This window comes from Misgurnus anguillicaudatus, chromosome 17 (genome assembly GCF_027580225.2).
Source record: "Misgurnus anguillicaudatus chromosome 17, ASM2758022v2, whole genome shotgun sequence".
Classification (NCBI taxonomy): Eukaryota; Metazoa; Chordata; class Actinopteri; order Cypriniformes; family Cobitidae; genus Misgurnus; species Misgurnus anguillicaudatus.
In genome coordinates, this window is record NC_073353.2 from 32997329 (window position 1) to 33021261 (window position 23933).

The following is a 23933-nucleotide window of genomic DNA, read 5'->3' on the forward strand; positions in this document are numbered from 1 at the left end:
TTGACTGGGTTCAACAAGCCATTTGTTCCCTTTGACCCAATGCTGGGCTTTTTATTGGAAATATGAGAAAATATACACAAGTTGTCTTCTCATTGTCTTAATGAAATTTAGGTTTAATTGCAACACTAAAATGCTTTATGCTAAAATATCAAATATTCTAATTGATATTCAATATTTGGGCTGTTTTATTTATTCACAATCACAAGTGACTTGGCAACCCACAGTTTAAAAAAATTATACAGAAATCAAAAGTAGACTGAAATGAAAGTCACTAGAAAGCAGCACAGTGCTATAGATTTAATGTTTAGTGAATGCATTAGTTTTCACAAATTAATATTTAACAGCACAGATTAATCTCTGTTTATGTTGGTTAATGCAAATACAGCTGTCACTGTTTGTTTATTTTAGCTCACAGGGCATTAAATAATATTAGCACCTGCAAAATTTGATATAAAAATGTGGTAATACTTTACAATAAGGTTCATTAGTTAACTACATTAGTAAACATGAAGTAATAATGAACTGCACGTATGCAAAATTTATTAATCTTTGAAACCAGTAATTTTTGGTAATTTTAATTAACAATTACTAATATTTTATTAAAATCTTGTTAACGGTAGTTAATACACTGTGAACTAACATGAACAAACAATGAACAGTTTTATTTCTATTAACTAACATGAACAAAGATTAATAAAGACTGTGACAAATGTATTGCTCATGACTTGTTCATGTTAGTTAAATTATGACCCTTATTGTAAAGTGTTACCAAAAATGTATAAAATGTAAATAAACTATTAATTTTGGTTTAATAAATGCTAGATTAATAAATGCTGTAATATTGTTCATTGTAATTACCTAATATTAACAAAAATTAAAAATATTATTATAGGCAGTGACAGATTTTCAACTCTGATATAAGACATAGCCTATAGATATAAACATGAACACATCCGATCATGTATCTAGTGCATTCATAAAATCTGATTCAAGAAATTTACCTCGGATCATCAGATGAGCTTGTCTTATTAAATGTAGGCTACTGCTGTGTCACGGAAACACTGGCTGTCCTTTTGTTGCGTGGAGGAAGGGGGAGGAGTATATATATAAGCATATTTAACAGCAGTCCGTCCGGTCACAGCAGTAAACACGGTCCGTGCGCGCGGTTCTACCGCTTTCGCAAATTATTTAATCTCACACATTTAGGCTTCATCTAAGGCTATTTCTCTCCAACTTCAGCTACAGTGATAGCTAAGTTTGGAGAGGAGAAAAGAGAAATATTCGTGTTTTTGCCAGGAAATATTTGAAACGAGGATTTGTTTATCGCGAAATCTGCAGAGGAATTTAAACCCTGACAAGTAAAACCGAACAAAATACTGCAAATATATAAAGCGACATGGACAACTCCGAGACAAAGAGAACTTGCTGTGGTAAGTTATGGGATTTATGGATTAGTCGGGCAATGCATGTATGTAGTACATTACGCGTTGTAGCAAAAACGATAAATGAAGCATTGCTTGACAAACAATAAAACCTTGAATTTGTGTTTTTTTTCCAGAAAGAACTTCCCAATTCTTCACATCTTCGAAATTCCTTATTTACCTCGGCCATGCGATGTCAACCTGGGTAAGCGCGTGTTTACATTAGGATCTGTGTTTGACAGCTATTGTAGGCTACTTGTAAGTCACTAAAGCCGCACAACTAAAACCAAAATTTGTATTTGTTGTATTATATATTGTTATATTTGTTACAATAAATCTATTTATCGTGTTATGTAGTATGCCATTTTTTATGGTATATATATGTATATTTTTTCGTTTATTTTTATTGTTACAATAATAATAATAATGCTATCACTTAATAAGGTACAAAAGATTTAATTTGTTATTACACGCCTTTCGAAAATTAACCGTGGTTTTACTATAATAGTTAAGCCATTGTTACCACAAAATAACCATGGCTTTGCTACAAAAAAAGGTAGCCTAATCCATACACCAAAAACATGGTTAAATTTCGTAAGGAATTAGTTAACTTTAATTAACAGTAAATAATACCTCAACAACATGGATTAATCTTAATATCTACCAATTTTTCAATTTTTTTAAATCTATAAATTGTATCTGTTAACATTAGTAGCTTTACATTTCTCATTTATCTGCATGATACCTTATTGTAATGGTTTACTGAAATAATAATACACTGAAAATATAGCATAAATATGATTGACAACTAATATATATATATATATATATATATATATATATATATATATATATATATATATATATATATATATATATATATATATACATATATATATATACATATACCTGGAATATATGTATATATATATATAATACAGAATGTTATGAATATATATAAAATCTATATATATATATATATATATATATATATATTTATATTCATAACATTCTGTATTCTATATATACATATATCCCGGGTAATATATCACTGTATATATTATCTATAATCTGCATATTCGTATATATTTATATGTATATGCACCCTGTACTTTTATGCATTCTGTATAGTATATATTTTATATATATTATATATTTTTACATATTCTCCACATAATTTCACATTCTGTATATTCACATAGAAATTATATGTATATCTAGGCTATTTATTTTGCATATCTGTACATGTCACACTGCGCTGCTACTACTACTACTACTACTACTACTACTGAATCTAATGTGGTGTAATGTAGAAAGAAATAATGTGTACTATTGATTTATTATTGTATTTTTTGATTACAGGGGGATCGCATGTGGAATTTTGCTGTGGCCGTGTTTTTGGTGGAGCTCTATGGCAATAGTTTACTCCTCACAGCCGTGTATGGTCTGGTGGTCGCAGGGTCTGTCCTCTTGCTGGGCGCTATTATTGGTGACTGGGTGGACAAAAATCCCAGACTAAAAGGTAACTTCCAGATGTTTATTGTGCATTATACATTATTGAGGTTCTGTTAAATAAATAATTATTCTTCATTAATGCATTTACTGTAACTCTCCTGATTTGTTTTTTTACATTACAGTTGCGCAGACGTCTTTGGTTGTGCAGAACAGTTCTGTCATTCTCTGCGGCGTGCTGCTGATGGTCGTTTTCCACTTTAAAGAGCAGCTTTCTACCATGTACAGTGGATGGTTGCTGGTGAGTGCCTAAACGTTGCATCTTATTTATAGTTTGATGTTATTTTTAGTTATCAGAACAATGACCCTCTGTTATACACACATAGTTGTAGTTTCTGGCAAAATGCAATGTCCAAGGGCAAAACTTTCTTTTTATTTAGTTTAGTTTCTGCGATATTTCCTTACACTGAACTAAATTACTGTTTTAAGTTTGGTAGGGCTAAACTGGTATTCTGGATAATTTAAAGTTTAGTAACAATTTCAAACATGCATAAAAGCAATGCTGGGTCAGTCCGAAAAAGCAGCCCACCCCCCTTTTCCTGCATGGGCTCAACTTAAGTTCATGTTCTCGTCAGGGGTGAAACACGACACCTTCCTAACAAACGCTGACGTGTTGTCAGCAGAATCCAGTGTTGTCACATGAACATAAAGCTTGTTGCTTGGTCAATATTTGTCCTTTGACACAGTTTAAGGGCTGGAAAGTTGTAATTTCAAATACTCAATGGAAAACAAAACCTGCTTTTTGTTTGTACGTCACCGAGTTTGGAAAAACCCATATAGCAGATACCCGTATACGTTGTGGACTATGCCTGAAAATCATGTTCGGCAACATCAAGGGCATTTGTAACAAGTGGATGTCCTATTATTGTTACAATAACATCTTTTAATCTCCATGTTTGTTGCATTTCAGACAACATGCTACATTTTGGTCATCACCATTGCTAACATCGCTAACCTGGCCAGTACAGCAATGTCCATCGCCATTCAAAGGGACTGGGTGGTGGTGGTGGCTGGCGAAGATCGGAGCAAATTGGCAGGTCAGAACCAAATGGACGCCTTCCACCTTTGAATTGCAAAAATTTTTTGCACATAACTTTCTATTTGCTAAAAGCTTATAAAATACATAACAACTGCTCAGCTGTCACCATACAACGTCTTATCTTTACAAAGTGCTGCATCAGCTGTCACTCTTTATAATCTACGTTTTAAACCTGTCAGTGAACCCACTGACCTAAAGGAAATCCATAAAAACTAGAACATAGTTTCATCATGTTATTCAAGTAAATTCATTCCCAGAAATAAATGTTTAATATTTTTGTATCTTACTAGATATGAATGCCACCGTCAGAATAATCGACCAGTTAACCAACATTCTGGCCCCGATGCTTGTGGGCCAGATAATGTCGTTTGGTTCCCATTTCATCGGTTGTGGTTTTATCTCCGGCTGGAACTTGATCTCCATGTGTCTGGAGTACTGCCTGCTTTGGAAGGTTTATCAGAAGACTCCAGCGCTGGCCATCAAGGGAGGACAGAAGGACTGCGACGACCAAGAGTTGAGACAGCTCAACGTACAAACAGGTAAACTATTGCTATTCATATGCTCTTATAGCCAATATACTCAGAAATTAATTTTTTGTATCTCGTGTCCCAATTTAATGTTGCAGAGATCGGAAGCAGTGAAGCTCCAGTTGAAGGCTCCCAGCTCATGAACGAAACCGCTGAAAAAAAGAAAGACCCGGAGAAGGAACCCAGTTGCTGCTACCAAATATCAGAACCGATTCGTACCTTCAAGGATGGCTGGGTTGCTTACTACAATCAGTCTATCTTCCTCGCTGGCATGGCTCTAGCGTGCCTCTACATGACCGTGTTGGGCTTCGACTGCATCACTACAGGTTACGCGTACACACAGGGTTTGAACGGCTCTGTACTCAGTCTGCTCATGGGAGCCTCGGCTATATCTGGGATCTGCGGAACGGTTGCCTTCACATGGATCAGAAAGAAGTGCGGCCTGATCCGAACGGGCTTCATCGCTGGAGTGACCCAGCTCTCTTGCCTCGTACTCTGCGTGGCATCCGTCTTCGCTCCCGGCAGCCCCTTTGATCTCAGCATCTCGCCCTTCGATGAGGTTCTTAGACATCTGTTCGGAGATGGGAAGCCTCTGCGTGAGAGCCCAACCATGGTTTCCACCATTGCACCAACGGTCAACTCAACCATTTTCGAGGAAGCCCCCCAAATAGAGTCGTATTTGTCTGTCAGTCTTCTCTTCGCTGGTGTAATTGCTGCTAGAGTTGGTAAGTAAATGAGTAACCAACAGGAAACAATACTGAAGAGTTTTATTCTCTAAATTGTCATCAGGGGAAAAAGATAATATCCGGATCTCTTTATCACTATAGCCATAAAGTCAACCTTTGAGTCATGTTTGCGATAATGTACATTTTACATGACTTTGGATTCATTTTCCCCAATTGTTTTTCAGGCCTTTGGTCTTTTGACTTGACCGTGACTCAACTGATCCAAGAGAATGTGATTGAGTCAGAAAGAGGAATCATTAACGGCGTCCAGAACTCAATGAACTATCTTCTCGATCTCCTGCACTTCATCATGGTCATCCTCGCACCAAATCCAGAGGCCTTCGGACTTCTCGTCATCATCTCCGTTTCCTTCGTAGCTATAGGACATATGATGTATTTCAGGTTTGCCTATAAAAGCCTCAGGAGTCGGCTCTTCCTCCTCTGTTCACCCGAGCAAAAGCCGGATCCCAATATTCCCTCACTTCCAAACTCCGTTTAACTCCTTAAAGAGACCGTACTCCCACTCGAGTATTCTTCGTGAACCCAATTATATCCGTTTTACTAACATGCAGCTCTTATCGCTTGCGTATCGGAATGCTGAATGGAGAGCTGTTGGAGACTGACTGATGTATATAAAAGCATGCTTTGATGTGTTCAAGGTGCTGTATTATTGGCTAACAAATTGTAGGGGTAAAGATACAAACGGAAGCTATGGGTCTTGCTTTAATGACTTTTTAAAGAGCTCCAAAGCAAACCAAGCATATTTATTCTAGTTTTGTGTATTTTATGGTTTTTATGATCATAGTAAACCTTTAGACTAGGCATGCAAGTTTTGCAGTGCATTTTCTTCGCTCGTTTTGAAAACTATGGGTAAAGTCTCTTTAATAGTTATTCGGAGTATACTAGTTATTCAATTAGATATGTTTATATATCTGTAGTCAGTATTGCATATTAGCTTTCGTGGTGCTAGTGCTATACTATATACAAAAGCTATGCAGACACACAGTTTGTAACCAAAGTGGACCTTTTGTTGGAAGTGAGGGAATTCTAGCCGTTTTCTTGGTATACATTCCAAATATTGTTGTCATTCAAAATGAAGGCCCTGATATCTCAGCCCATCGACACTTTTTATAGCACTGTAGTTCATTTTCTGTCCTGTTTGATTCGAAAGTGATTTTTAGCACACAACTCTAATTTTTTAAGATTGTTACACATGCACTTTACATGATTATACTTTGTTAAATATACAGAAGATGAACGCAACTACACACTTCAGGTATTATAACATTTGCACAAGACGCCTCAATGCCTACTTAGGCAATGCCTGGCTGAAATTTTTAATTTTTTTGGATCAAAACTTGGCATTTTGTGATCAAGAATGGGATCCTGAGCACCAGGTGCATGCACTTAAAACTACCGCCGTGAACCTTGTGATTTCATCTGCCCGCCACGCCTCAAATTTGCCTTCATTCAAATCAGTATGCTAATCATGTAACACAAAATAAACAAACGTAGGTTTTAAGTGACGCTTGGTACTCGTGCCAGTCTCAAAGCCACAACCTTTATACTTGTGCCACCAGCATCCTTATGAAAACCACTGTTGGTTTGACATACACGTGAGGTATTTTGTAGCAGTTATGTAATATTGATGTTGGACCTCAGCACAACGGATTTATTCAGTCGACCGTCTGTGAGTCAGCAAAAGTGGTTGGTTTGTTGGCTTTAGGCAGTGCAGGTGGTTACCAACACAGGTGCCAAGTTGATCCTTAGCATTGACCAATATTAATTTTCAATATACTACTAGACAAAAGGTTACATCAGCCACTTTGTCCTGCTGTTTTACTTTACTGATAAAATTTAAAAATATATATATATTGTGTGCATTGTGTAAGATGCATTATACATTGATGCATTATACATTGTCTGTTTCTTTGTGAATGTGAAGCCTTATTTACATCTCTACATTTTTTATATTCTTGTGTCTCGTGTTAGTTTGAAGTTTTGTCCACCTATCCTAAAAGATTTTTCCCGCAAATCATACAAGGAAAGATTAAACATGTTGTACAGACAAAAAAACAACACCCGGTTGAATGTAAAATAAGCACATATGCAAGCGTTGTTTCTTTTTCGGGAGCAAGATGATTTTGCTCCCGTTGTGTGTATTGCTTGCAATAACTGTGGTTCACACTCCTTCAGGATGGACAGACAGCTCAAGATTTGTAGTACAGAAATAAAAAATATTTACATCCAATTGCGACGTCTCAGTCATTGCAAGCAGTTCAAGTGGCCACTCAAGTGTAAACCAGCTTGAAATGATGTTTGGAAGAACGCCAGCTACAATGGTACAGGGGTCAAATTCCTGAGAAAACCTTGCTATTAATTTTCTTTGAAGGCTTTTCAAGTCTTGTTTAACACGTAGACAATTCGTGTTCATTTTGTGGGAACTAAGTGGATGACAGAAACCCATTCTGAGTGAGCAACAAAACAGGCCAGTCTTCTGGACGTTAAGACGTTAAATTTGCATGCAACAAATACAGACTTTATGTTGTAAGAACCAGCCCTGTAAAATAACCTCTGCTTTAAATAGGTTAGATTAAAAAGCTTAAACTGGCGACAAAAGTGGGAGCAAAGGTCAATGTCTACTTTGCTTGAACTAAAGATCCAGATGCACTAAACAGATAAGATGCAATTTTCTCCTTAGTGATTTAATGTTGTATTTGTCAACACAAACTCACAAGGAGTGATATAGGTTATACACATTTATTAATCTTTGTTTAATGCTAGTTAATGCCAATACATTTGTTCATGTTAGTTCATTATGCATTATAACTCATGTTAACAGTTTTAACTATTGATTTGAAAAATGTTTTAGTAGATGCTGAAATAATTTTGAACTAAGAAGAATAAATGCTGTAGAAGTTTGTTCATTGTTAGTTTAGATTAACTAATGCATGGGTCTTCAACAAGGGGTCTGGGGACCCTTGGGGGTCCGTGGTGGTATTACTGGTGGTCCCCCAAATAATGTTTGAATGCAAATTTATTTTATTTATTTATTTTTAAATATAAAGTTACTAAGAAAATAAACATTTTAAATAGAGGGCTTAACTTTCTTATGATAAAATCTATTAAGTTAAACGAAATGTTTTAGTAAATTCTTAAATTATTTTGAACTAAGAATAAATGCTGTAGAATTATTAGTTCATTGTTAGTTTATATTAACTAATGAATGGGTCTCCAACAAGGGGTCCGGGGACCCTTGGGGGTCCGTGGTTGTATAACTGGGGGTCTTCCAAATAATGTTTGAATGCAATTTTTTTTTAAATATAAGGTTAATAATAAAATAAACAAAGTATAAAGGGCATAACTTTCTCATGATCAAATCTATTCAGTTAATTAAAATGTTATGTATGCCCATTTTTTTAAAAATAATTTTGTAACGTAACCATCATAACAAAGTATGTGTTATAAATAATAATAATAATAATAATATTATATACAGTCTTAATTTGATACATCCTTGGCCTGAAAAAGGTTGAAGGTTGAACTAATGCATTAACTAATGTTAAAAAATGCATCCTTATTCTAAAGTGAAAAATTAAAACCGCCTTAATCATTTTAAAATAGTGCAAGCTATATAATGCTATATATATTGTTTTATAAAAATAAAATGTTTAAATTATTTTGACTTATTTAATATTGACTTCAGATACTAAAAATAGAAAAGCCTCTGTTCTGTTTTAATTTAAAATCATTTTAGCTGATTTTCATCTAAAACCTGTGGCAAGTTGCATAAACATAGCCACTAGGTTAAGACTTTGCCTTATGAACTAATCTGACAAACTAACAATTAGTTAAGACTAAACAGACTCACTTTTGGCTTTAAATTAGGCCAATATACCTTTGTTATTACAGACTTTAAAAAGATAAAGAAAAAATTAAATGACAACTTTTTAAGACTAAATCCAAGCAGTTTATGCAACCAGCCCCTGGCCCGGTTAAAATCTATATTGCGAAACATATTTAAGAGTTTCGTGCTTGTCCTCACATAAAAACCATATAACCATCAACAAAAGACCTTTGATACATGGATTTTTTCCTGGAAGCACTTACAGTTCGGGGGGGGGGGGTCGACGTTTACATTAGGATACAGAAAGAAAAAAGTAACTAGGAGCAAATAATGAGCTTGATCTTGTCTTAAACCATTTTGGTGAAATGAAAACACATTGAGGGGTAAATTATGATGGTAATTATCTGCCATGAAAACTTCAAAGCACTGTCAAAAATAGAGGATTTTCCACCGGTTCCCTTCAAAACAGAAAAAATGTGCAAGGTTTCACACAATTTAACCAATTCATGTTCCAGCCTTTTAATAACAATAATAATTGAGTATTATTTTTTTTATAAAGAGTAAGTATTTGGAAGGACAGATTTAAAACACAAATGCACAAATATACTGTAATAAAAATTCGACTGCACTGTACACGGTTCAAACGTTGTTTTTTTATAAATTATTGTTGACGCAAATAAGCTGAACGTTACAATAATCTTCACAATTACAAAATAGCATTCATGTTCCTAAATTACTTAGAAAGTCCTCAAAATAAACCCCTACAGGTTTGCTGTAGTCCTGTTGACCAAACACACGTCTCTCCGGAGTCGAAAGAACTTAAACGTATTGTGAAATTGCTACATCATGATCGAGTCAAAGGCAAGTTATCCAGCTAAAGTCAGTCTTTCTGACTTTCTTCAGTTCCTTTTCCTGTGCTTTAGACAGCTTTGGTGTCACCTCATCCACAGAACCCTGAGCTCGGAGCTCTTGCTGACTGTCATGTGTCTCCATTTCCCCCTCCGACGACTCTTCCTCGCTGTCCATTTCTTGCTCAGATGATTCCATTTCCTCTCGGAAAGCGCGAGGCAGCAAATAAAAAAGGAAAGGAAACAGTTTATGTACTTTCATTTCAGTAACTTTCTCATAAAAAAAGGAAGAGAAACAGACAAGGTGGCTTTAGCTTGAGTAAACATTCAAAAAACAAGTATCCATCATGATATTAACAATGAACTGTGTGCCGTGTCTTACCGGACTCCAGTATTGGAGATCAAGAGGGAACTGATGAACAGCGAGCACAGGACTGAAGCACCCGGCAAAACATGAGCCGGCGTGTGTAACAACTTAAAGAAAGCAGAGAGGAAAATAAATGGGAAAATCTCATCACGTTAGCATTCTGACAAGATGAACACTATGAAGAATTTTCTCCAGATTGTAAATAATTGTGTGCGAGCTTTGAATGCCATTTAATTTAATTTTCATTAAATTTTATTAATTGAGAAAACAAAATGAGAAACAGATATTGGTTGTAAAGGCATGTTGGAGTAACACGGCTCTATATTTTAAGGATACACATACAAAAGTCCTGAATCGGTTTTGCAGAATTTGTAAAGTTGCACAAAACCCCCTAAGCTAATGTATGTTTTTACACTGTATAAAGTTAAGTCAAGCTCGATTTGTTTCACAAATTGAACCATTTCTTTGACTCCCCTTCATATCATCTATATTGCCCAGCCATGCTTGCGTTCATTCTGATAGTCTTACCTCTTTGATAGTAGCTGAACTCTGTGGCTGTTGGTGTTTGTCAGTCAATGGATGGGGTGTACTGGGTTTCTCTTGCTGTTGTCTGTGTTTTCCCAACAGCAGGTAAAATGGAGTTACAGCAACACTGTCGTCAATGACCAGCCGTACCGGAAAGACACATGTTGAGTATACAGGCATGACGGCCTTAAATGATCACAGTAACCAGTCCTTCCAGAAATAGACGTTTTTTTGTGGTTGTTGCGGGCAAAAATCCTTGATCTTGTGGCACTTTTTCTTAAAAAATGCAATGGAGTAAGAGGAATATTTATGCAATTTTATAGCCTGGGTGCCAGCCGATCTTAGCCCCGCCCACAAGAATTTGAAAACGGGAAGATCGGTCTGGCGTTTCTCCGTTACGGAGCTACTATGCTAAGACAAATGCTGGTCGAACCAATCAAATTGCCAGGGCGGGCTTTATACGATGATGGACAGATAATCAACAGTAACGTAATGAACCACGTCACCAAAGAGCGCGTGTGTTGAATGGCTGCCGCTGTAGAGTTCAGATGTGTGGATTCTGACATTGAGTCTGTTCTAAAAGATATCGACAGAGCATTGATTTTAAAAGAGGAACAGAGAAACGCGAGCAGGGCATTTGTTGACGTTTTTGCCGTCCTTCCTATTCGGCAAAAGTTGGTCTCAACTGAAATGGCTAACGTTATCACGGCAATGCAACTCAGCGTGCACGATGAGATGGATATAATTAGCGGTCGTTGCCAGCTTCTTTTTCGGAAGCCCGGAATCGTGGTTGCTGAATAAGTGGAGGGACATGCAAGGCTCCAATAATTTCAAGCCAACTAATTGGGTATTGTCGTGGATGAAGTTCACCTAACGTACAAATGGTAAGAGATAGTCTTACTCTATGACTTAGTAAATACTTCATGTTGTGATATAAACGAAATGTTGTAAACATAATAGGTGTTGATGTACATTCGCTAACTCAGTATAATCACAATGTTAGTGTCATTGTAGCGAAATAACTAGCAGTTCGGTCAGGCTGCAAAGACGTAATTTCAACATACATCACACACTCCGTTGCTCTGATTGGTCGTGGGTCTATCCAATTGAGTGCAGAGGCATTTTTCGGTTGAGACACGCCTCATAATTATAGCTCAATGGAGCGGTATCAGACTCAAATTCTGACTAGAATTGAGTATGACAACGTCAGGCTAGCAATTTTATGCAATGAACGTGCAAAAAAAATCGAGCGAACTTGCAAAAAAAACAACAACAAAAAACGCGTGAACTTGAAAAAAACCATTTACAAGTAAAAAAACTGCGTGAACTTGCAAGAAACCCCGCGCAAACTTGCAAACAAAATAAACGTGAGAAATTGAAAAAAAAAAAACGCATAAACTTGAAAAAACTGCGTGAACTTGCAAAAAAGAAGTGCAAAATTGCAAAAAAACAAACATGTGAACTTACAAAAAAAACGTGCAAACTTTCAAAAAAAAACCTGCGTGAACTTGCAAGAAACCAAGCGCAAACTTGAAAACAAAATAAACTTGATAAATTGAAAAAAAAAACGCATGAACTTGAAAAAACTGCGTGAACTTGCAAAAAAGAAGTGCAAAATTGCAAAAACACAAACAAACATGTGAACTTACAAAAAAAACTTGCAAACTTTCAAAAAAAAACCCTGCGTGCACTTGAAAAAAAACCCCGCAAACTTGAAAAAAAAAGATTGAATTAAAAATAAATAAATACAAAAACTGTGTGAACATGCAAAAAAAAAAAACGCTAACTTGAAAAAAAAACCACGTGAACTTACAAAAAACAACAACTTGCAAACAAAAACTGCGTGAACCTGAAAAAAAGTGCGAAATTGCAAAAAAGCGTGAACTTACAAACAACCTGCGCAAACTTGAAAAAAAAAGTTTGAATTAAAAATAAATAAATAAATACAAAAACTGTGTGAACATGCAAAAAAACGCTAACTTGAAAAAAAAAAGTGCGAACTTGCAAAAACAGTTTGCAGCTTTTTAATGATGTTCACATCACATAATTAATAATTACGTCACTTCCTAACATTCCCATGACAACAGGGGACATGGCGGCGCATGTGTGAAGTAAATGCTACATTTTTCAACTTTCTGCTAAGATATATATATGACTTTTTGAAAATGCGGGGATTATAAACTTATGCAAGGTTGCATATTTCTGCTCGGAAGCATATTTATGCAGACTTTATGCGATCGCATGATTCAATGCATTATCAGCCAATCACTTTTTCTGGAGGGACTGAAAAACACCTAGATGAATAAATCCAGAATAAACTGTACCCGTTTACTTGAAGCCAACATCCGATCATCTTCTGTTGCCATGCTGAAGGTCAATAAATCCTGTGAATTGCATGCGGTCAATATTAACAACACAGATTCATATAAATGAACAAAAAGCAAATACATAGAATTATCTCTACCATGTCTTGTGTGAGGAAGTATAGTTGAGATCTGTTAAGCCACTGGGAACCTTCATCACATCTGGCCAACGGCTCTTCTCGGGGAACGAAGACGGCACGGTGCACCTTCTTCGAGCACACTGACTTATGAGTAAATAAAGGCCGGAGCTCGCTGGGTTTGAAAACAAACACTGCACATATAGCGGAGAATAAATTAAAGACAGCTTGTGGCACGGATGACAAATATGCTACATATAAAGAGAGACAAAAAACGTTGCACGTTACACTGTCGTGCAGCCGGGCGCTGAATGTTTGCATTGGATTTGCATAAGAATGTTTTTTTCAAAATAGGTCAAACTGGCATTGACCAACCTGCAAATACTTACAGTCGGTTTGTTTAGAGTGGTATGAAAAAGCAGCCACGTGTTCAGAAAGAGGGTCCAGCTGCAGCGTGCAAATGTCTAGGTGAGTGATCCATTCCACTGTGAACAAAAGATTCACCAGTCACAACTAAGCATAAAAACCCAAACAATAAAACATGCCCGGTGAATTTTAAAACTGGTTAGACTTGGTCTATGTATAGTTTCAGCAGAACTACGCAGAAAGAGAGGAATGTGCACAAAAACATTTCCACGAAGATAAAAATGATTAAATATTATTATTAGTATGGAAACATAAGAGGGTCATTTATTTGACTGACAAATTCCTGTAAAGTTTGTTCTGATAAAAACATTTTAAATGCACATACATGCGCAAGTGAGGAGGTTCCAGCAGAACAGACGGCTCTTGGTGTTGGTGCCAAGTAGGTATTTGGAGCAACCTAATCGCCCGAAACAAAGGTCCCTGTTGGATCAAAGAGGTTGCCTTTAGTTAAAGCATTGCATGCATTCAAAGACCACCGTGATCAGCCCATGTCACTCACTGTACATTTTTTAATAGATTAGTCTCAATGCAATAAGCCTCTCTGATATTTAGTTAACTTACTGTTTATTAAAAACTGACAGGGCAGAGCATAAAAGTAAAAATGCAGATTCTCAAAAGGTGTCATGAAGTGCATTTCAATGTTTATAATGTTAGCAAACATCCTGTTTTTGACCTTCTCTGTTAAGGGTTCTGAAAGCTGTGTCACAATCTAGATTTTAAAGTAAAAGCTCACTACTATAATTGGCACGGTTTTGCATATTAAAATAATTTCATTAGCATTACAACACACTTACACTTCAAATACAACAATAACTTCAATCAATAACTTCAAAACTCAAGTGTGTGATCTTCATTTATTTTTTATGTATTTTTGAGGTAGTCATTCTATTATTGTTTAACTGAAAAGGTCAAAGAAGGATGTTTATACTGTTATATAGTAAAAACATTTGCCTACCGTGAAATATTTACATATTCTAAAACACTGTTACTCACACTTGTGTTACGACATTACTGTCACTTTAAAAATTACATTGTTAAAAAAGTTTTAAACTATTTAAGGTTTATAAAGGTTTTAAACTATTTAATCAGTGTCTTACTGATGCAATTTAAAAAAAAAAATGTGGAGGCACTTCATTTTTATCAATGTAAAAATCAAGGATGCATAAAAGAGTAATCGTGATTAATTTATAGCAGAATAAAAACTTTTGTTTACATAATATGTGTGTGTTTGTTTACATAATATGTGTGTGTGTGTGTGAACTGTGTATATAAATATGCACACATGCATGTATAATTTTAAGGGAAAAAAATCTATATTTATATATTAAGTATTTATATTTAAATATAATGTAAATTATACATAAATATACAACATTTCTTAAATATATACACATGCATGTGTGTGCATTTATCTATAAAAAGTTTTATACACAGTTCATATACACGTATATGATAAACAAAAACTTTGAATCTGCTATAGATTAATCGCCATTAATCGTTATGCATCCCTAGTAAATATCCCATGAAAAGCAATGCAAAGACACTGCAATCTTGTAATCCTTGAAGGAAAAAAACGTTGTTGGAGAGAACAAAGCTGCCTTGACCTCATGACTTCAGTGCAAGATCAAATCCACTTCAAAAAGCATTTAACACTCTCCCTAAAATCCCTTATTATTGTAATGATCAAGTATCACATCTGGCAGATGCGTTTATTCAAAGTGACATACATAAAAAATAAGGTATGACAGGTTGTGCTTTATCGTGAAAAAGTCATGCCATTGTTAGGCACGACACAAAGCAAAGTCAATGTAAAGCCTTTTTCATAATACAGTACTAGCCTCCAATACCTTAATGCTTTAATATTTGTATGGTGCAGTAACCATTTTATAAAAGCAAGATATGTATCAAAGCAACTTTCAGGATGTAAAATCACTAAAAGCATTCCTTCCGCTGGAAAAAATAGTCCCTGACCAACTGTAAACAATGTTTTCAATTTATACATTGCCAAGGGTGCCATGCAGTGATGCACGGAATCATGGGGTGCAATGCTCTGTTCTACCAATCAGAATCAAGGACTGGAACTTACCACTTTATAAAGTAAATTTATTACATTAATAATTGTAAATTTTTTAAAGATGTAAATTAAGTCTAACTGTGCTTTCACAATGCCACCAGCGAGAGCGTCAATAAAAGCTCTTGCTGCTCTACTAACGACGCTATAGAAAACGTGTAGTGGACGCTCTGATGCTAGAATGCATTCTCTGGAATTCTCTCAAGCTGAGGTTTCTGCCTTCTGATTGGTTGCCCCCGAACGCTTCCGCCTTTCGATTGGTTGCCGCCGAACCGCGTCATAGCTCATTACCATACAGTTGATCTGATTTCAACTCTCCTTGACGCTCACACTGTACATGACGCACCGCTGCTCCACATAGCTCACTGCCAGCTCTCTTGGAAAATAAATGACTTCCGGCCTCTATGACGCTCTCGTCGCAGGCGGTGTGAAAGCACAGTAAGGTGTCCCGAGATTGTGTCTGAAGTTTCAGCTCAAAACACCTCACAGATCATTTGCTGTAGCATGTCCAAAACGAGTGAGAGCAAAAAAGCGCTGTTTTCAAGCCTGTACTTTTAAATGGAAATGAGCTACAACTTCTCACTCACTCTGATTCCTGTAAATACAGTCTATTGCTACGTACACATCAAACGCAGGGCATTGCGTTACTCACTCTAGATTACTCGCAGGATTTACCTTTGTTTAATGCGAATTTTTCGCTCGAGATGAATATTTTCAGCTTGGGCGAAGGCGCGTTTGAGGCGAATACAGGGCCGGCATCAAGGGGGGGCAACGCGGGCCGTGCCCCCCCCAAACAGGTTGTTGTGCCCCCCCACAGTTTTTTATTAATTTAATATATATCAATTAAAATAAATTAAACATCGAATGTTTCATGACTTTTAATGTAATCAAATGAGGAAAATATAGTGGATATATGTTTTCTTTAATTAAAATAGACCAGTTTCTTTGATTGGTTGTATTGCGGCATCTCATGCGTCTTTACGTCTTTAGCATATTTGTGACTTGATATTAGCAACGTGTTTTTTCGCGGCATTTTATGGATCGTTAGAACATTTAGAACAAACCAGAACCGCCTGCTCCATCTGACTTCATGCAAACACCGATTGACTCAAACGCGGAGATTAGAGGTTGAGGTGGAATTTTCAAATCTAACGTTACAGGACACTGTTTTAAGGTAGTTTAATGTTCGTACACCCCGGCTTCAGCTTTTTTAAAGGCAAGTTAGCTTTGTTTTCATTTATGTAAGCTTATATGTGAAGTGTGGCTATAGACCGTTAACAGCATTACGACGTGATTATGGTAAAGGGGCTTTTAGAACGCGATGTGCGCTGCACTATGAAACCCTTTCATTTCAATGGCTTGCGCCGCGCGAGGGCGGTTTGTTTTTGCGTCGAGCAAAGCCGCGGTTGCGCACAGTTTGTGATCTTCTGTACTATATATGTGAAATGAGCTGACAGTCTGTACCAGTTGTATGAGTGTGTGCTTGCACTGTATTTGTTGTTTTAATGCCTTGTTTCTGCAAGTTATTGCTGCTAATTGCGTGCCCCCCGTTGGAAGCCACGTGCCGCCCTGTTAGTTATGGTTTGGCGCCGGCTCTGGGCGAATAGCGCGTGTTTTTGTGATAAACGCGCCGCCCATATCGCGTCATTTGCATCGGCCCACGCAAGGACGTGTCTGATCGCGTCTTTGCATTGACTTGGTATGTAATCTACTCGCGCAAATCCTTGAACTCGCGTCTGGTGTGAACCCACAGTAAGACTTAGCCACATTAGCACTACAATGTGCAATGAGAAACACATTGGAAATGCTTCTGGGCAAAATGAACCAATCAGTGGCCATGGGGCAAAGCTTTGTTTTTGTGATATCACATTAACAAGTGAAACAAAACAGCACTTTTAAGACTGCTTTGGTTTAATGGGAATTAAAGAAGTACTGGCTGGATTTTTTTCTTTGTAGGGTTCTTGAATTCACACACATTTATGTCCAAGCACATTATAAAAGTGGATTTTGCATAATATGTGCCCTTTAAGTTTTCCTTAAGTTAACTGGTTTGCACTTCATGTTACAAAGCAAGGAAAGGCAAAACGGGGTACATCTCTAGTAAGTGTGTGACATTCCTGGTCAAAAACAACTCCAAGTGAACCCATTGAACTTCCTTTTTAAACACAATAAAGAAGCAAAACTCCAGTTATTGGCTCGTGGCCAGCTCCTAAAGCGGCCTGAATCCCTAAAGACTCTGGCTAGCAACTAAAAATTAAAACACACGGTTACTACTATTTAAACTGCATGCTGGACATTAACGTTTGCTTGGGATAACCACTAGAAAACGTTGGCAAGTTAAACTTTGAATAATTGTGTCTGATTGTTCAACAAATTCTTGCAGTCCTTTAAAACCGCAAACAAAGCACAAAATAAACGTGACTGATTCAGGGATTATGAACGTGACACACAAACAATATCTAACCTCATTTAAAAGAATTTAAATGGTGGGAAACTTGTGCAGATTTGTATGAAATATGACTAACAATGACAATGCAGTCTCACTGCATTAAGGTAAGTATGCAGTATTTTTGTTTGATTTTAACTTATTGCATAGTAAGATAAATAGACATGCATTCAAAATAGTATTAACATTTATTAACGTAACTGAACCACGCACTGGGTTGGGTGATGGTTGGGAAAAATACGGACAAACATAACAATTGGGTTTTAATTAACCTAAGTTGGGCTGTTGGGTTAACAATGGTTGTGTCAAATATGGACATAAATGTGTCAAATATGAACGCCGGTCAAGTTTATATTTTCCAAATCAAATTATAAGGTTATTATAAGTTTTGTAAGAGTTTTAAACATGGCAATCAATCATGCTTGGATCTCAAGACATGAAACAGTGTGAGAAACACCTTTAGTGGAAAGTTCAGACTCAAAAAAACTCTGAAACCTTCACTTCAAATCAGGCGATCCAGACTCTTTCTGACATGAATACAGGAATTGTCTGCAATGGCCTTAGCGGTTGAGAAACAAAGGTCCCTTATTTCTCCAGGTGGCTGGCAGAAGGTGGTGAGCAGCTCCCAGGTCTCTGGGCTCCATATGGTGACGACTTCCTGAAAGCTCACGGCCAAAAGAGAGCCATCAGCCGAGAAACAGCTCTTCATGGCCCTTAGGTTATGGTAGCTACCCACAAAATCACATGACCAGAAGGCCTGGTCCTCTGAAATACAAATGGAAACACTGCGGTAAGACGGGCATGTCTAGATTCAGTCGGATAACCTTTCCGTTCACCTTTTCATTCCAACACTAACACTACAAGTCTACAGCGATCGACTCACGTTGCGTGTCTGCGTCAGCTCCCAGCACCCATGCTTTAAACTGTCGGTCTTTGGATGTGGTCACCAACATGGTGGTCTCCTCAGAAGAGCTGAAGCACATGGACATAATCTGATCCTCGTGGGCAGCGGCAATGGTGGTGTTAAGCACAAAACTAAAGGAGAAGAAAATGTGCAATTATTGTACCACCATCTAAGATTTGTATTAGGAAAGAGAAATAGCAATTGCATGGGTCCAAAACATACATTTTAATGAACTGAAAAGATTTTAAAGGGAAAAATATGCTCATTTTCCAGCTCCCCTAGAGTTAAACATTTGATTTTTATCTTTATGGAATCCATTCTGCTGATCTCCAGGTCTGGCGCTTCCACTTTTAGCATAGCTTAGCATAATCCATTGAATCTGATTAGACCATTAGCATCGTGCTCAAAAAATAACCAAAGAGTTTGGATATTTTTTCTATTTAAAACTTGACTCTTCTGTAGTTACATCGTGTACTAAGACCGACAGAAAATTCAAAGTTGTGATTTTCTTGGCAGATATGGTTAGGAACTATACTCTCATTCTGGTGTGGTAATCAAGGACTTTGCTGCCGTAACATGGCTGCAATGATAATAGTCCCCTTAGTATCTTTCAATAGCAGCGGACTATTTTCAGGCGCTGCGTAATATCATTGCGCCGCCTGCAGCCATGTTACAGCAGCAAAGTCCTTGATTATTACACTAGAATGAGAGTATAGTCCTAGCCAGATCTGCCAAAAAAAAAATCACAACATTGAATTTTTTTGTCGGTCTTCATACACAAAGTTACTTCACAAGAGTCAAGTTTTAAATAGGAAAAATATCGAAAGTCTTTGGGGTTTTTTTTGTGCGATGCTAATGGTCTAATCAGATTCAATGGATTGTGCTAAGCTATGCTAAAAGTGGCAGCACCAGACCCGGAGATCAACCGAACGGACTCCAAAACGGCAAAAATCAAATGTTTAACTAGGGGAGCTGGAAAATGAGTACATTTAAATAAAGTGGAGTGTCCCTTTCAGGCCGTTATAAAATATGAATAAATTCACAAGACTGATCAAACACACATGCATCATTTTGTGAAATTAAGAAAAAATTGACAACCAAATTATTTGAAAATAATGCACACTTAAAGGAATAGTCTACTCATCTTCAACATCAAAACATGTCACCACCCCAACCAAGAATTGCTGATACATCCCTCCATCATCTGTGTACGCAAGCGCTGGAGCGCGCCGCGACGCCCCGACAGCACCCAGCCTAGCCCCATTCATTCAATGGCACCAATCAGAGACAAAGCCAGAAGTGACCAAACACATCAACGCCTTTCCTACCCAAGACGAGCAGCTACACGAGCAAGCCTGGTGGTACAAAATAAAACGTAGAGCTTTTCTAAGCGGATTTAAAAGAGGAACTATATTGTATGGCGCAATAGCACTTTTGGGAGCACTTCGACTCGCCTGAAAAGTCCGCTCCCCTTCTCCCTCTCATAATGGGAGAGGGAGGGTGTTACTGCGCCGAGTCGAAGTACTCCCAAAAGTGCTATTACGCCATAAAACACAGTTCCTCTTTTAAATCCGCTTAGAAAAGCGCTACGTTTTATTTTGTACAACCAAACTTGCTCGTATAACTACTCGTCTTTAATAGGAAAAACGTTGATGTGTTTGGTCACTTCTAACTTTATCTCTGATTGGTACCATTGAATGAATGGGGCTAAGCTCAATGCTATCGAAGCGTCGCAGCGTGCTCCAGCGCTTACGTGCACGCACACAGATGATAGAGGGATGTATCAACAGTTCTTAGTTAAGGTAATAACATATTTTAATATTGAAAATGAGTAGACTATTCCTTTAACTTCTGGATGTCTCCACATTACCATCTCGGGTGTGCGTGATTATTAAAATTTTACAAAATTTTGATTAACATAAATAAACATCTATTTAATGAACATTGATGTCTTATTGTATTGCTGTATGGCAGGTTTCAGGCTATATGGCAATAACAAACTTTACATGTGACACACCCATGGAAAACAAACAAAAAAATCCTCATCCAGGCATTTGTAGGATTTGCGCATTTTGAAAAGCCATTATATGCAAGGATACATTTTATAAAAGGACTTGTATTACTATAAAGGGCCTAGTTTTACAATATGCAGCTCTGCAAACACAGGCTTTTTAAAAAGTAAAATCTATTTAAGTGCCTGGACTTTTTTCCTTTCATGAGAATGATCCATAGTATACTATTTAGATATTTTTTGAGTACCGGACAATTATTTTTCAAACTCATGTATAATCAGACCTAGCTTTCTTGGCACATGTAAAGTTTTTGGGTGGCACAGTGGGTAGGACGTCGCCACACAGCCCTGGATGGGTCAGGTGGCATTTTTGTGTGGCGTTTACATGTGCTCTCCGTGTCAGTGTGGGTTTATTCCAGGTACTCAGGTTTCCTCACACAGTCCAAAAATACACAGCTTAGGTGAATTGGAGATATCGATATGTACATGTACAGATCAACTTGCACGGATTAACTTGTGTACAGATCAACCAGTTTTCACCATGAATATAGCTATAGATGCTGGAATGGTGTTAAGAATAAATACATAAAAGCCTGGTTTTACAGACAAGGCTTAGCTAATAAGGCTCATTTTAATGGACCCCAACACTTATTAGTTTTAATGTAGTTTAAAACTGCAGTGTCAAAGGACTCTTAACGATTTCAAACGAGGCATAAGGGTCTTCTCTAGTGTCATTTTTGGCAAGAAAAATGAAAAATATGCACTTTAAACCACAACTTCTCGTCTTCCTCCGGTCCTGTGACGCGCCAGCGCAACCTTTGTGATCATTTAGAGTCCTTTGAAACTGCAATTTGAAACTGCATTGGAACTGTTATGTGTTGGGGTCCATTAAAGTGAGAAAAATCCTGGAATGTTTTCCTCAAAAAACATAATTTCTTCTCGACTGAACAAAGAAAGAAATCAACATTTTGGATAACATGGTGGTGAGTAAATTATCTGATTTTTTTTTAAATGGACTAATCTTTTAAATGTGTAACACTGTGGCCTGGTGAGACACAACATTTGGTTCCTCTGTATGTCTGTACACATTAAAGCTCAACTTGACTTTAGAAATAATGTGTGATTCTTCGATTGCATTACAATTAAAAAAATTTTTTTTATCAAGAAACAGTGCTTCAGTACCTTTGCGTTTGCTTATCAAAAGCCCAAAGTTTAAGGTAAAACTCTAGGCAAGAGGATTTTTGTCCTCTTTCCTCCACTGTTGCGAGCCAGTCGCCTTTAACATCGAAGGCCGCCTTGACCACCTCAAACTGATCCAGTCCGGCTTCATAAATATACTCTTGTTGCACAATATCCAGCTGTAAATGCACAATATGAAACAAAATATAAAAAAAAGCATCACAAGATAAGGAGGACCAAGCTCACATGACTTCGCCAGACATGTGCTAGCTCAGCTGAATTTTGATCATACCTTCATAGATGAAACTTTCTAACCTTTCCCAAATTACTTCCCCATATACTTGCTTACATATACAAAGGTTTGCAAACAACGCTGACTGTCACAGTATTAACTGTCCTCAAGTGACTTACGTTATAGAGATGCTTGTCACGCGGAAGGGAGTAAAACTGCAGATGACCGGGTTTCCCATTCAGCACCAAAGATTTACTATGCGGGTCAATCATTAGATCGGTCAAAACGGCATCTCCTGAAAGCATCAAGGACATTGGAAGACATGAACCTTTATTGTAGCAGTTATGAAATCTAAACGGTAAATGACTCCACAAACCTTTAACTAAGCCCTGAATGACTCCAGTCACTTTGAAACTGCTCTCGATAATCTTGATCTCTGAAGAGAAAACAAAAAGTCAAATATTAAACACGTTGCATCTAAAGCACAAAGCCTGACTTTAAAGGAATAGTTTATCCAAAAATTTTAATTCTGTAATAATTCCTTCACTTATAGACGGTTTCATCGAACACACGTGCGGTGACGCGATACGCGTCTGGTCCGACTTTACTTCTGGTTTCAGTTTTTTAAATGGTCCGACTAGTTGCTAAACTGAACTCTCGTCGAATACCTCGTCGAAAATAACAAATGTTTTGGTTTCCTAGGTAATCTACGTGTTGTTTATTTTGCTTGTCATATAAATAAACTACGTATAAAGTACTTTGTTGTTATTTATTCTTAGCGGAGTTTACCGGAAGTTACGTGTTGACCACGAACGCCTCTTGTTTATGTTGTTACTGCTGAAACCGTCTATAGCTTGAATGCACTGTAATGGTGCGTTTACACCGGTCGCAAATGAAGCATTAAGCAAGAGTGATTTACATGTTAAGTCAATGCAAAGATGCAAATGACGTGGCACGAACTGAGCGTTTCGGGCACTGGACGCAATAACGCTTGATTCGCGCTATTTGAAAAATCGGAACTTTATCCCTATTCGGACGGGATTAGTTTTACAGGGGGACCTCTGAGAAAATCGTGCTTCTCAGAGGTCCTCGGTGTTTTTAATCCTGTCCGAATCGGCCATGTCTGTGTTTTTCTCTGACGACCTCCGTAAAAATTCCAGAGCAATTTACCTACTGTTTTTCCGCCGAAGTCAGAGTTCCTCTGAGAAATGTAATCCCGTCCGGATGCAAATGTCTGTGTTTGCCCGCAATATCTTTTGAAAACGCGGTTCATTTCGTGTTTTGGCCAACGTGATCTGCCGTAAGGTCTTACTAATGCGCGTATATTGTATTTCCTGAGTCCCATTCATTCAGATATGAATGTTTTTCGCATTCGGCAAAATAAAGTTATTAAATCAAGATGAGATGAATATC

General features: G+C 37.2%; 2 protein-coding genes across 2 annotated transcripts in view; one reads left to right on the top strand and one right to left on the bottom strand.

Moving 5' to 3' along the window:
• The first annotated feature begins 1120 nt into the window (after positions 1–1120).
• On the top strand, positions 1121–7475 carry slc40a1 (solute carrier family 40 member 1). The gene is made up of 8 exons (XM_073854637.1): positions 1121–1430; positions 1559–1626; positions 2784–2943; positions 3059–3174; positions 3844–3970; positions 4263–4511; positions 4598–5224; positions 5410–7475. Exons 1-8 carry the CDS (start codon positions 1397–1399, stop codon positions 5721–5723), a joined length of 1695 nt encoding a protein of 564 aa, XP_073710738.1. The 5' UTR covers positions 1121–1396; the 3' UTR covers positions 5724–7475.
• Positions 7476–9565: 2090 nt separating this feature from the next.
• The window catches only part of wdr75 (WD repeat domain 75), a 53954-nt gene continuing 39586 nt past the window's right edge, over positions 9566–23933 (bottom strand). Inside the window, exons 10-21 of the mRNA XM_073854638.1 lie at positions 22897–22956; positions 22700–22815; positions 22292–22467; positions 19078–19229; positions 18775–18959; positions 14003–14093; positions 13641–13736; positions 13276–13445; positions 13136–13195; positions 10815–10955; positions 10302–10393; positions 9566–10125 (exon numbers count right to left, since the gene is read on the bottom strand). Of these exons, the coding sequence (XP_073710739.1) occupies positions 9927–10125; positions 10302–10393; positions 10815–10955; positions 13136–13195; positions 13276–13445; positions 13641–13736; positions 14003–14093; positions 18775–18959; positions 19078–19229; positions 22292–22467; positions 22700–22815; positions 22897–22956 (1538 nt within the window). The 3' untranslated portion in view covers positions 9566–9926. The remainder of the gene's footprint in view (positions 10126–10301; positions 10394–10814; positions 10956–13135; positions 13196–13275; positions 13446–13640; positions 13737–14002; positions 14094–18774; positions 18960–19077; positions 19230–22291; positions 22468–22699; positions 22816–22896; positions 22957–23933) is intronic.

Coding starts and splice junctions, on each gene's coding strand:
- slc40a1 (XM_073854637.1), top strand. CDS start 1,397: ATGGACAACTCCGAGACAAAGAGAACTTGCTGTG. Junction 2,944..3,058: donor CAAAAATCCCAGACTAAAAG/GTAACTTCCAGA, acceptor TTTACATTACAG/TTGCGCAGACGTCTTTGGTT. Junction 3,971..4,262: donor AGATCGGAGCAAATTGGCAG/GTCAGAACCAAA, acceptor GTATCTTACTAG/ATATGAATGCCACCGTCAGA.